The sequence below is a fragment of the Acomys russatus genome, chromosome 8 (genome assembly GCF_903995435.1).
Source record: "Acomys russatus chromosome 8, mAcoRus1.1, whole genome shotgun sequence".
In the NCBI taxonomy this organism is placed as follows: Eukaryota; Metazoa; Chordata; class Mammalia; order Rodentia; family Muridae; genus Acomys; species Acomys russatus.
In genome coordinates, this window is record NC_067144.1 from 67000153 (window position 1) to 67014416 (window position 14264).

General features: G+C 41.0%; 1 protein-coding gene across 7 annotated transcripts in view; it reads right to left on the minus strand.

The window, feature by feature from the left end:
- Grik1 (glutamate ionotropic receptor kainate type subunit 1) overlaps positions 1-5452 on the minus strand; it is a 370429-nt gene extending 364977 nt beyond the window's left edge. For all 7 annotated transcript variants that reach the window (XM_051150186.1, XM_051150183.1, XM_051150189.1 and 4 more), the window contains exon 1: positions 5191-5452. In XM_051150186.1, the coding sequence (XP_051006143.1) occupies positions 5191-5308 (118 nt within the window). In that variant the 5' untranslated portion in view covers positions 5309-5452. The remainder of the gene's footprint in view (positions 1-5190) is intronic.
- Between the last annotated feature and the right edge of the window lie 8812 nt (positions 5453-14264).

A 14264-nucleotide genomic window follows, 5' to 3' on the forward strand; every position in this document is an offset into this window, starting at 1 on the left:
TTGAGTTATACTCATGGCACAGTGGGGCTTTGGTTCTAAGAGTTTTAGAAGTGCTGAAGTTTTGTTTTGTTTTTATTCCTTTAGTCAGCACTTTCTCTAACACATTCTAGATTGATAAATTTAGTGGGACATTGATATTTAAGATGCAATAAGAACTTTCTGACAGTAAAAATGGGGTCAATTTTAAACAAAAGAAATGTGGTTTTGTGTTTTTTCCCTCTGAAAGATTTCAATACATTTGTAGTATATAAAATTATATATTTGTAATATACAAATACACTTCATGATACCTTAAGTGATGGCAATTTCACACGCTAGATTGGTGGAAGAGATCTAGATCACAGGCCTCCTGTCCTGCTCACTAATAGAGAAAGTGAGGAAGTGTCTTTACTGAGTTTCACATCACATGTACATGACAGATGCATTTTCCAAGAGGCTTTTGCCTCAAATTCAACTGTCTGTAACTGATCTCCTGATGATAGATCAGTCTTAAAATGACAGTCGGATACATGCATCTACTTCTTAGGTTTCTTCATCACTCTGTCTTCTGATACAAATAGATTTTACAATCGTCAGGACATGGGCACTAGTCTTGGTTGTACAAGTAATAAGACGGAAAAGAAGAAGGCTGCATTCTGCTGCCACTGGCTCTAGTGCTATTCTTCAAAACCACTTCAATCAACCATGCTACTAGCTAAAATAAAATGTTTCCTGGGCATAGATATCACATTTCCTCTCCAAGCTGATTACATTTGTCCAATGTTTCCTAAAGAGAACGTATTCCCTTGCTGCTAAGAGCATCAACTATGAACCATATTCACTCTATCTCACCACCAAACATCTAACAGGGATGGGCTACACCTCCTGTTTGTACTGACTGGCTGCAGCATGGTATGTAAGACCATGCACAGATCCATACACAGTACGCTGGAGTTTAATGCAAGATACTTAAAGCTAAATGCCAGAAGAGCTAGCTTCCTAGTCACACATTTCTGAAAATTAGTGGTACAGTTTAATCAGAGTCAGCAAACCACATGGTTTCACAGTGAACACCAGGGATCACGAGCCACAGAAAGGAAGCCAGAGTTGAGAGGAACATGATATAAACTCGAGGCTTACAAAATCAATATTGGCCTTAAAAGCAAATGATACAGCGAGAAATGTAAGACAAGTGATCTGTTGATTTTGGGAGTGTGGTATGACCTGCTAGGAACTCTACTTTTTTTTTTTAAGCTGACACCGACCTTTCAGGATTCTTTCCAGGGCTAGCTGGGGATTTCAAGGTACTATGAGGGCCAACACACTTCCCAAAGTGCCAGTGTCAAGTGTAAATCTGTTTAAGCCAAGCAGATCTTTTAGCACAGGAAACTCTCCTCTACCTTCTCTTTCCAGATTTGACAGCATGACCCACCTACACTCTGTGCATTTGTGGACCTTCATGTGATTCTTCTTTTCTACAAAATGAAGCAAATCGGTGGCAGTAGATAAGCTGAAACGCCTACAACATGATGTTAGAGAAATGTTACAAGTTTGATAAAAGCTAAAATAATAGCAGATTTTAAATTACCCCTATATAAGCCTTGAGGGGTATGTGTGGCTGTCCTTTCTCCTTACTGCAGTGTCACAGGAGATAATAATTCACTGGGTGTGCACTGGAGGAAGAATATTAACTCAAAAGAATGAGGGCTTAAAGATTAGAGAGACATGTTTTTATTTGTCTTTTCTTGTACTGCCTCCTCCATAGAAGGAAAAAAATTAATATCTTGTGTTCATACTGAACTTCATGGCAGCAAAAAAATACAGGCAACACAAATGCAATTAGGAACTTTGGGTATTGTTCTGTTAAGGTCTTTTAGAAATAATGCTACAGAAAACATAAACAATCTATATAAAAATAACTTGAACCTCTTAGAAAGATTACAGGAAATTGAACAATTATATACCTACTATATATTTCCACTTCTTCATATAAAGATGCCCATTTCTGTCTTTATATGGGATATTTAACTGTTTGGTATACTGTTGTGAATGGCAGAATTGGTGTTTTACTGTCCTGTATGAAACAGGAAGAGCAGATGCCAGTACTGATAGTTTCAGGTGAGGGATTTAGACATGGAAGTATTAAGTGTTTGGTAAACAAAGTATATTAAAATTTAAATGTAGGATCATAACAAAAATGTCAACAAGGAAAATAACTTAAAAGCAAAACACAGCAGTAACCCAACTGACACTCAGCTACTCCTTAAAGACCCTTAATATTACATTTCATTTTCTGTTCCTATTAATTTTATTAATGGGACACTGAGGCTCCTGTTAGTTCTCATTTGAGTTCTCAGTCACAGTTACAAAGTTCTGCTGAGATTGGCTAACTCTCACTGAGACACACACCCAGAGAGTGATGAGGTGGCATCCGAGCTTCCACTTGTTCCCTTAAGTCCTGTTTCTGGAAGCTTAAGCCGCCCTTAGTCCTATGCTTCCCCTTCATAGTTATGGCTGCTGAAATGACGGACTAAACATATTAGCAAATGAATCTTTTTGTTCTTAAAATAAATGACCCTTCTACTTTAGGTATGCCCATGCAGGATATTTTCTCCATTAATGGCAGTGTACTACATTTGGATATTTCAGAGGATGCCTATGATGGTAAGGCTCAGAGGCCAACTAAATGTGTATGATAGCTAACTGCTTCCTGAAATACACCCGATCATTCAAAAAGGCTGAAATTACTCCAGCAAGTACCCAAATTTGTTTGTTCCTCTATAAGATGCTGGAAAACTTCACAGAAGGGGTGTTCTTTAGGGTACCAAACTCTATGAGATGCCCGTTGTGGTTTTTCAGCCTTATACAAGATTATTACCCATACGATTGTATTAGAAGACATACACCCAGTACACACAAGCTAGAACTTGTAAGATGGCAAGTGTGAAAATTATTCTAAATTTACACTTTTCTCAGTTGCTAAAGTTTATGCAAAGTTTAAACAAAGCTACAAGCCGCCATTTGACTGCCTTGTCCATCTAAAGGCAATAATAAGGGTGGTGTTTATCCTGAACTTTTCTTCAATATATTTCAAGTTTATTGAGCAAGCATATAAGTTGATAATCAAGAATCCCCGTCTGTTGATTGGCTGGGTAGTTTGTTAAGATGAGAAACAATAAGAGATGAAAATGAATACAATTTTATTTCTTCTCCTCACACACAGAGTTTTGTTTAGTTTCCTGCTCCTTTGATATTTTGCATTCAACATAGGACTTGACTGACAAGAAACTCGCTGTAAAAGGCAGGTTTCCTCTGAGATAAAGCTTGTTTCCATGGTGCTGAATTTTTTTCATTTAAAAGCTATGTGTGGGTCCTTATATGCAGACTGTTAGTGCCCATGACAACAATAGGACACACAGGATCATAGACGGTAGGCAAGTGTACTGCGTTTAAACACCAGCACATGGAATGTTTCTTCATGTGTTGTAGCTCACATTTACAGAAAAAAAAATTGATTATTTTGTGGCAGGTGTAATAAGGTCAGTGAATGATGTTGGTTGTTTTCATTTTGAAAACAATTTTCAAATGTTTGATTGTGATTGTTTAGGACTTGGCAGGGCCATTTCTAACACACAGTTGTCATTTTCAAAATGTATACCACAAAAGCAAAGCACACCTATTCAGTTAATAACCACTGGAAATTGTTTCCCATTTCCATCACTTCCTATTCTTTACACTATTGTTTTACTAAACTAAGCACATTTTATAGCATCCAAAGATTGTTTTTATAAGACTGTTTTAGTTATAATCGTGATTCTTTTAAAAAAATGTTTGGAAATCTATCACTAGAGTCTAAACTGTCCAATAAATGTGTATTTCCTTTTATCGTCAAGAAGAAACATGTAAAGTTAGTATTTTGTATTTTCCTTTCCTTAAAAACTAAACTTCACATGCATAGAGAAAATTCAAACAGTAAGCTTATTGGGGGGTGGGGATGGCAGAGACATAGTGTCCAAAGCAAATAAAGCAAGCAGTAGATTCTGAGATTTTCTGAGCGTCTCACTAGTTGAAGATAAGTACTAATGTTGTCCCCGAGGGATATGGACTGCTTAGGAGCCTCACTGGGAAATGCCATACAAGGTGCCAGAACGCTCAGTCAATTCCTAGAAAGAGTATGAGTGCCCAGGTTTCACTCTTTGCTAACTGAGAGATGGGAGAAGCTGGGAGACCCGTCAGCAGTCAAAACTTCACCTATGGCTCTTCCTGTGACCGTTCCTAATAAGAATGGGAACTGAGAAGGCGCTCGGAACTACAACACTGTAGTTCTTAAGGATAAAGTTTAGGGTTGTGTCACTGCCCAAAGTGCAGACCTCTCCTGACCAAGGTCTTGGTGAAGAGGCTGTGCATGCAGGTCCATGAGTCCACAGTGGCCATTCTGCTAGTAATGCTAGCCTTTTGCTCTATTTGTAACACCTCAGGAGTCTGGTCTTTAGCGTTGACTCTTTTTAATATCTTTGGAGATTTAAGCTTAATCTTTCCTAGGAAGTTGTCTGGTTTGGGGATTGAGTGGCTTGCAGGAGAGGGTAAGATTGGGCAGGGCAAGGAAACTTTAGTATTCATTTGTTGACCGCTCTCAAACTCTCCAGTGGACACCTACCTCCAGGCTTTCCAGACTCCATACAAAAGAACCCCATTTAGAGGTGAAAACTTGAAGGATTTGAGCTAATGTGCTAACCGTTTTCCATTCTTAAGGTTCTGATATTCTTGTGTGTGACTTGGACTAGCGGACTGATCATCCATTTAGGCACCTGGAACAGAGATTTTTACCCGCTCCCCCCACCCCCCCCCCCCCACCCCGCCCCAATTACCTAATTCAAGTGGTCAAAGGTGCGTGTGATTTGATGCCTAGAGTCGGAGCCAGCCTAATTGAGCCTGGATCCCCGCTCTATTGCTCTGGTCCTTGGATCTCTGAAAAACCCGCCAACCATACATTCCGGGAAAGCCCCGTACCTGTCAGGAAGGAAGCAGTGACCAACTGACTCCCACTATGTTGTAAAGGTTTGGGTGCGCACTGACCCCCATCATCCCTAACTCCCCGTCCCCGTGCCAGCGCGCAGCCTCGCCCGGGACGCGCTGCCCCTTTGCCGGCCACAGGGAGCGACCACGATCCCTGGAGCTCACAGCTTGGAGCGCTTCCGCGGGCTCACTCACCGATCCTGAGCACTTGCGGGGCGGTCTGAGGGAGGATGTAGCACAGGAAATAGAGGAGTGTCCAGCTGGTGTCCCTGGTCCAGAGCCCGGGCTGGATGCGGACTGTGCTGCGCTCCATCTTCCAAGCTTCTTAATTCATGCCAAGACACAGTGTGGCCTCACGCCCGCAAGATGCACCCAACTTGGGCTGGGTCCCCGCCTCATTCTCCCTGGATGTTCCGAGTCTGCACACCGAGCGCTCTCAGCTCTCAGGAGAGAGAGAGAGAGAGAGAGAGATGGAGGGAACACGCGTGGGAACGTGGAGCGGGCTTTCGAGACTGAGCTGCTTTGGGCTTCTTGCACAGGTCGTTAGCCCATCACTGCTCGTCCTCCTCCTCCTCCATGGACCGCATACCTCCAAGAATCAGCAGGATCCTGCTCCTGGAGCCTAGAGACCAGCTGAGGAAAGTTGGTACCTCGATCAGCTGAACCTTCTCACTCATTCATCCTCTGGTCAGATGCAGAAGTAATGGATGGGGGAGTGGGTAGAGGGTACAGAATGCAGTGAGGAAAGGAGAGGAAGGGGGTAGGGGGAGAAGACACCCTAGGAGAGAGAGAGCTGGGTGAGTTGGTGCCGCTCTCAGATCAAACAGGATGAGCACCAGCGGATTAACCGGGATACAAGCTGGGCTTTTTTTGCTTCTTTCTCAGCCCTGCTTTCCCTCCTCCCCTCTGGCCCCACCCTTTATTTACTGCCCGCCCCAGCCAACCCTACTAACCCAGCCAGATACACTCACACAGCAGCGCGCATACGCGCGCGTGCACGAGCGCGGGACACACACGCGCACACACACACACACACACATACACACACACACACACACACACACTCCCGCGCACACAGACACACACACACACAGACACACACACACACACCATGCACGCATACAGTCACTGTCCCTCAACTTTGCGCTGCAGTGCTGGGAAGTCCATTGAGTCTTGCTTCCCCAAGAGTGATGAAATCTAACCTATTGGTCCCTAGGCAGAGGGAGTTCTGTTATCTCCTGTGACTGGCTGACTTACAGCCAGGCATCTATGTGGGGGTCTTAGATGCCTAGCATGTGTTAGGAAATCACATCCTCTGAGGGCGATATTTAAGAAATCACCAGAGTTTCCATTTTTAACTCTAGCAAGGATGAAGGGAAAAGGAGAGGAGGAGGAAGAGGAAGGAGGAGAAAGAGGTACTCTTCAGTATTTTAAGATTATAGAGACTCTTGCTATCCAGACCCGAGATAATGTCTTGAAAATTGCTTCCATTTCCAAGCGCAGAACTGAGAAAGAGGCAGCTTCGGGCATGCTGCTTTTCTTAATTTCTTTTGACTGTCACATTTGAACACTGGAAATAGGCTATTTTAACAATGTAGGTTTAGAGACCATTTCTCTGTAGAAAGACAAGGACACTTCTCGGGGGAAATCAGCATTTGCTCATGTTGGCTTAATTTCCTTTGAGCTTTCTGGGGAATGTTCCATATAAATGTTTGCTGGTTCTGTATGAACACCTCAAGGTACGCTTTTTTTTATCCTAAGTAGGGGTTTGGAAAGTTGAACTAAATTGTGTTAATTCATAAAAGAAACCCTCATTCATAGTTATGTGTACCCAGAATGTGAAAAAAAATTAAAAGCAGTGTATCTTAAAACTCATTTATTCCAGCCAGGCATGGTGGTGCAAAACTTTAATCCAGCACTCAAGGAGGTAGAGGCAGGTGGATTTCTGTGACATCTAGGCCAGCCTGGTCTACAAAGTGAGTCCAGAGTAGCTAAAGCTACACAGGAAAACCCTGTCTCAAAAACAAAAGAAAACAAAAACAAAAGAAACAAACAAAAAAAACAAAACTAAGAACAAAACAAAACATAACAACAACAACAACAACAACAAAAAGGAACCTCCTTTATTCCACAAATACATATTGAGTAGCTGATATGTGGTAGCAGCAACTCTGCTCCCTCAAGAGCCCATCTTGAGGAAAACACATCATCTCTTCTAGAGAGGCTATAGTTCACTGATGGAAGTTAGCAGGTCAGATTGTACAGTTCTCATATTTTCAGGATGAGAGTTGAGGTAATAGAATGTGTACTCAGATAAGAGGATTTGTGCAGATCTGGGGGTGTACCTTACCCATGAAAGGGACCAAGGACATGGGTGGCTATCCGAAGAAACCTGAAGTTCTTATAATGAAGAAAGAGGGCCTTCTTAGTCTTGACTAAATAAGAAGACATGCAAAAGGACGAATAGTAGATGCAATTTATAGAAAAAACAACTTCAACTTATTTTAGACTGTTTCTAAGACAAGATAGAACCAAGAAATGACATGATCTCCCCCCAAATAGTCATAATCTCCATTAATCCACCCATCCATCCAACCACCCATCCACTCACCATCCATCCATGCATCCATCTATCCATCCATCTCTCCATCCATCCACCCATCTACCTATCAAACTATCCATCCATGAAATGCATATTTATTGATGACTTACTTCCCATGTAACATTGTGCCAAGCCCTGAACACACAGTAGGAATATGGCTGCTGCTAGTATGAAATACATAGAAATGTGGACTCTGAGAATATAGCTCAGTGGTAGAGATCCTGGGTCTTCTTTCAGACATAAAAAAATTAATCGGCTTTAGAAAGCCATACTGTAGGTATAAAGAAAAGAAAGAATATAATTTAGGAGTTTGTGAAAGATTGTTATCATATTGATCTTTTGATGAAAAACTGGTAAATATTTATTAAAACAAGACTAAAAAAAACCCTAATGGTTTATTTGTAAACTTAAGAATGTTACTGGGCACACCTAGTCATGCATCTTGGAATATCTAAAGCCAAGGAATAGTAGGTGAGACACTGTATTTCAAGTGCTTGGGAATTCAAGGTTGAGAATTAAGTTGGTTTCTGATCAACAGTTTTGGTCTAGGTTTTAGAACATTCTAATTTTTTAATGGATTAATTTAAAGCAACAACCAACCAACCAACCAACCAACCAACCCCCCTCACTAGTAGCTTGTGTATCTTACCCATTCTAGATTTTTTTACATTGGCTTACACAGACCTTTTCAATGAGGATGAATCCTGTGGTTGTAGCCAAAGAAATGTGTGTGACAGCATTACATTCCACTTGCAGGTGAAAAACAAGACAGGAAAAGGTTATCCCACATGGTCCTCCTGGATTCTCAGATCCTTTTGGAAAAACTGTGAAAGTCACATGGATGTGATGACGGCCACCTTTTGTGGAAAACTTTCTGAATAGTTGTTACCATCAGACAACATACAAAGCAATGACAACTCAGCTTTAGGTTTCCATTCCTTCTCTATAATTGTAGAGTACTTGTTACTCAGCATAACCTAAACAATCTGACGGGTACACTCTCCAAGCTGTAATGTTCGTATACCTAACATGAAAGTAATAATAATACCACGGACCATTGAACCATGAAGCCACAGTGTCAGAATTATTCCCACAACCCTTGTGACTCAGTATATATGAGTTCCTTTCTGCTGGTTACATTCTGACTAAAGGAATCCATATCTACATTATACTTTTAGTGTAAACATGCCTGTGAGGATGGTGACCAAGACATTTTTTTTTTCTGCTGAAAAGTAAGTTAATGAAACTGGCCCAATTAACAGTATGATGATAGTAACTGGTCTGTGTGCTTTAATACTATTTCAAGAAAATTTACTACTTTTTAAATGTGCAACCTTTAGGATATGAGTGAATTTTTTTCCTTCCCATTGTTAGAGAGAAATTGGATTCTGCAGGATTCTTAAAGAACACGCGGCTCACTTATGTTACTTTTCAGTATCATCTATGGGCTTCTGTAAAGTGCAACACGGGAAATTTATCTCCTTGTTAAAATGCTTCTCTCTGCCAGTCATGCACGCAGGCTTGTGGTGCTGAGTTCCTCATGAGTGGTTGTCAGCTGCTGCTAATTTGTTCTGTGCTTTTTAGAAGGGATGGGTTTTGTGCATACATGAACCTAGTTACATTTTGGTCCAAATAATGCTATGGTGATCACAGTGCCCTCTTAAGAATAAAAAAAAATGTTCAATTGAATGCACAACATGCCCCCCTTCCTAAATCTAAATCTTAAGTCTTGAGTCTCACACCATGACAGATAACAAAGCATCATGATATGAATGCAGCGTTGTCTTTCCCAGGAGGGTTGACGACCTTACCTAAATGCTGATCCATTTTCAGATACTGAATGATGACAGCTAGGTGCAAAGAGTGACTTATAGTAAGCTAAGGAGCTAAATGAGGACACTTAAAGGTACTTACAATATTTCCCAGGGCACTCACTGCAAAACATCAAGTGGTTTTTGAAGCTTCCTAGGAATGTGTTATTGCATTAGGATTAAAGTCCCAAATTTTGGGCTACATTTTTATGCTTTTTTTTTTTTTTTAACAAAGTGATGTCATGCATTTTTATGATGTTGAACATGGTTAAGCCAAGGGGTTAGTTCCAAATCTTTTTCATTTCTCAAATCCTCTTCATAAACTGCCAATTCACACAGCCAACTTTAGGCCCCATTTGCAAATGACACTGTATCTCATACCCATTTTAATGTGAGTGCAGCATTCCTTCCAGCTTTTAAAACCAGAGACATAGAGGTCACTCTTGCTTTTGCCCTGGCAGGTTCTCTTTGCTAGGCGGTTGATTTTCATATGATTTTGCTTTAAGCTCTAAGCCATGTCTTTAATCTACTTCTGTGTGACTTCAGTGCCTAGGGATACCTAATCGCAAGACTTTGAATAATTTGGAACAGAAACTCTTGGCTGTGGAAGTTGCCCAGTGCATTTCAGATCTTAAAGACATTTTTCTATACTCTCTCCACTAGATGTCAGTAGTATTTCCTCCTTAGTGACAGCCAGCAACATCTACAGCGTCAAAGCTGTTAAAGTACAAAATCACCCGATTGGACTGAATCCTGCAGCACAAGTCCTTGATCTTCCATGAGGTTTGATCTCATATGCTGCTCCATTCCTCCTTCCCCTGGCTTTCTTTCCTTCTTTCTTTTTTTCTTTCTTAATTTTTAATTAAGTAATTTATTCAGATTACATCTAAATTGTTATCCCTCACTTGTATCTTCCCATTCCCCCTCCCTCCCTCTTTCATCCTATTCCCCTGTCCTAGGTCTATGACAGAGGGGGTGCCCTCCCCCACTATAAGATCACAGCCTATCAGGTCTCTTCCTGGCAGCCTTCTTACTTTTGCTCTTAGAATCATGAGGTATTCCCACCAAGGGGAAGTGGTCAATTAGGGGACACCAGAGTTCACGTCCAAGTCAGTCCCTGTTCTCCACACAATTGTGGAGAATGCGGTGTCCATTGGCTAGATCTGGATAGGGGTTCTAGGTTTATTGAATGCATTGTCCTTGCTTGGTACAGTAGTTGAGCTGACCCACCTGGGACCAGATTCACCAGGCTTAATGGTCTTGTAGGTTTCTAAGACCCTCTGTATCCTTCTATTTCCCCATTCTTCCTTACTTCTCTTATCTAGAGTCCCAATGGGAAGTCCCAGTATCTATCCCAATCTCCTGCTAAGTGAAGACTTTCAGGGTGGATCCTGTTGGGCTAGTGTCCAATTATAAGTGAGTATATACCATGTGTATCTTTCTGGGTCTGAATTAACTCATCCAAGATGATCATTTCTAGTTCCATCCATTTGCCTGCAAATGTCAAGATTTCTTTGTTTTTAATAGCTGAATAGTATTCGTAGTCCAAATGTACCACAGTTTCTTTATTCATTCTTCGACTAAGGGACATCTAGGCTGTTTCCAGGTTCTGGCTACTACAAATAAGGCTGCTATGAACATGGTTGAGCATATGTCTTTGTGTGTGGTGGAGCATCTTTTGCATATGTTCCAAGGAATAGCTGGGTCTTGAGGTAGCACTATTCCCAGTTTATATCTATTAATACTGTTCATTGGACCTAAATTAGCCTTTTTTTATTGTTCTATGCAATATTTATCTCAATATTCTATCAATTTTCTAATTAAACACAGAACTCTTTGCCTGCTCTTCACCCAGAACTCCAAGATCTTGCACTATGTCTGACACTGAGGTGGAGCCTGGCTAATACTCATTGAACGAATATATAGGAGACTAAAAGATGGTGCCTCACAAATCATACAGCCTATAACCCCATATGTGTAATTGTGCTAGAACAAACTGAATCATCAGCTAAAATTCTCTTTTAATTTCATTCATCCACATTGATGAGTTTAATATTTATTCTCATCTTTGGATTGTGAATACAGTGTGCCATATTTAGGAAAATTCAATTCCAATCTTCAGTGTGTTTTTTTTAAATTTCAGCAAAACACTATGTAGAGATTTTTCTCAACAGTTCATTTTCCAGACCACAGTTATCATTACATACACACCTTAACAATTTGACTATAATTTCCTTAAAGATACTGCTGAGTTCGTCAAAGCATGGTAGGAAGCAGTTGTAGTGAAATCTTTGAATGGGAATAAAATGCATTGTATTTATCCCATTGCATCCTCTCCTAAGATCCCAGCAGTGGAAAGAAGTAGAGGCATGTAGGAAGTCTGTACCAAGTTGACACTTAGCTTCTTCTATGCATTAAGTGGAGCTTATTGGCAAGTGAGCCTGGAAATGTGAGGCCAGGTACTCTGTGGATCCTAATGCTCCCTGGCTGCCGGCTCACCACAACCAGCTGCTTTAGACACATCTTTCAGCCTTTACTGCTTCAGTCATGGCCTGACATATTTTGCCTAATAGTCTGCATTTTCACACCCAAGAAGAGGCTAACCTTTATAAGAAAGTGTGAGTGGCAGCAATTTGTGAGGATTCTCCTTTCTGTTCTCTCCTGTTCATATGTAAGATAATGTTTTCTATAAAGCAATGAGTGTATTTAGCTGGCAGTGGCAGCACATGGCTGCAATATCAGAGTTTTGGAGGCAGAGGCAGGCTGATATTTATGAATTCAAGGCTGACCTGATCTACATTAAACAGTCCCAGGATATTCGTGGCTACATATTGAGGTCTTCTTAAAAAAAAAAAAAAAAAAAAAAAAAAAAAAAAAAAAAAAAAAAAAAAAACTTAAAAATTATCCTATACCTTTTTTTGAAATTTTTTATTAATTTGTTCATATTACATCTCAATGGTTACCCCTTCCCTTGTATCCTCCCATTCCTCCCTCCCTTCCATTTTCCCCCTACTCCCTCCCCTATGACTGTGACTGAGGGGAACCTCCTGCTCCTGTATATGCTCATAGCGTATCAAGTCTCTTCTTGGTAGCCTGCAATCCTTCCTCTGAGTATCCTATACTTTTTAAAAATATATTTTATTAATTTATTCATATTACATCTCAATAGTTATCCCATTCCTTGTATCCTCCCATTCCTCCCTCCCTCCCATTTTCCCCTTACTCCCCTATGACTGTGACTGAAGGGGACCTCTTTCCCCTGTATATGCTCATGGGGTATGAAGTCTCTTTTTGATATCCTATATTTTTTGTTTATAGTATATGTCATAGACAACTTTGTTGATTTTACATGTGTTAACTTACTTATTATTCAGTGTTAAAATGTAAGTACTACTTTTATACAAATCTTACCATGAAGGAAACTAAAGCATAGAGGACAAGCGCAATGTCAAAAAGTTCACAGCTAAATCACCGAGCCAGAATTTGGGGTGGATTAATCTGGATCTAGATTCCATGTTGTTGTTTAAATTAAACTGAAATTAAAATAATTTAAGGTTAGTCATTGAAAAAGCCTCTGTAGTGGCATACATTCACTCAGCCTAGTGCTATGACTGTCATCTATAGTGACTGGAGAGTAATGTGTGGAACAGACACAGTCAGGGTGAACTGAGTTAGCTCCTGACTCATGGGCTGCTGTCAGAACTGATTTTCAGTCTCAACAAGTGGGAAGTCTTAAAGATTTTGAAGATGCTGCTATGGTCAGTCTTAGCTTTTGTATTTTCTGGTCTGCTTTACAGACCATCCTAGGAATTAGGGGGCATCAACACTGCTAATTTGTTAATGAATTGGGAAAAAGTTCTAAAATGGCTCCACATATATTGTTGGTGTTTTGTATTTTTTGGGTGCTGTGCTGAAAGTGGAGGTGGCCATGTGGGTATGCTTGCCTGAAAGCAAAGCATAATCTCTGCTGACTCGCTTTACAGAGCTGACATTGCATCCATCCTTTCATGTCTGGCTTCCTTCACTTGAGAACTAACAGTTACCAAGTCCTTGTTTTATGTCAGACCCAATCTGTTCTGGTTCGGTCTTAGGAATCATTGTGACCTTTGAGGTGGTCACTATTGTAAAAGTACCCAATTTACCGAAGAGATCGCTTAAGAGATAGGGCATAAGTTCTGTGAAGGACAGGGGAGGAATGTGAGAAGAGACTGGACCAGCAGAGTGTTATTCCTGTGAACAGCTCAGGAAGGCTGATCTGAGAAAACAGCACACTCTAAATGGCAGCCAGAAACTAAGGAAAGGGGAAGAACATACCAGACTGAAAGAAAGGTCAACTGTCCAACTATAGATGCGCCCTTAGGGACAGCCTGGTTGGCACATGTGAGCAGGAGACTCTGTGACAACAGGTGGGACATCTGAGTAGATCCTCCGGCTTCCCACAAACTTCTGAGTGTAACACCCCGCTGGGGACCCAGGCTCAACTGTTCTCTCTGTGCTGATTTACTATTATTCACACACTCACTCTTCCCAGTCACAGGCATCCCTGGGCAGAGGTCTCCACTTGTGCCTCCATGGCCTACACACCCTGCAGGTCCTTCCCAGCCTGTCTTTCTGGCTGTATAATAGGGAAGTTCCTTCTTGCCTAGGTCCAGCCCTACTGGTTCTCTGCTGCTTCCCAGCCATACAGAACTCTCCAGGTACCAGGATGTTTTCCTAAGCTGACTTTTTCACTTAGATAAAGCTCAGTTAGGTCAAGATTACTCATGTCTCTCACTTCAATATTTAGGGAGGTTCTCCATGGTTTTTACAGTTAAAAACAGCCTACATAGCCCATTTTGTTCCTTATAGACCCCCTA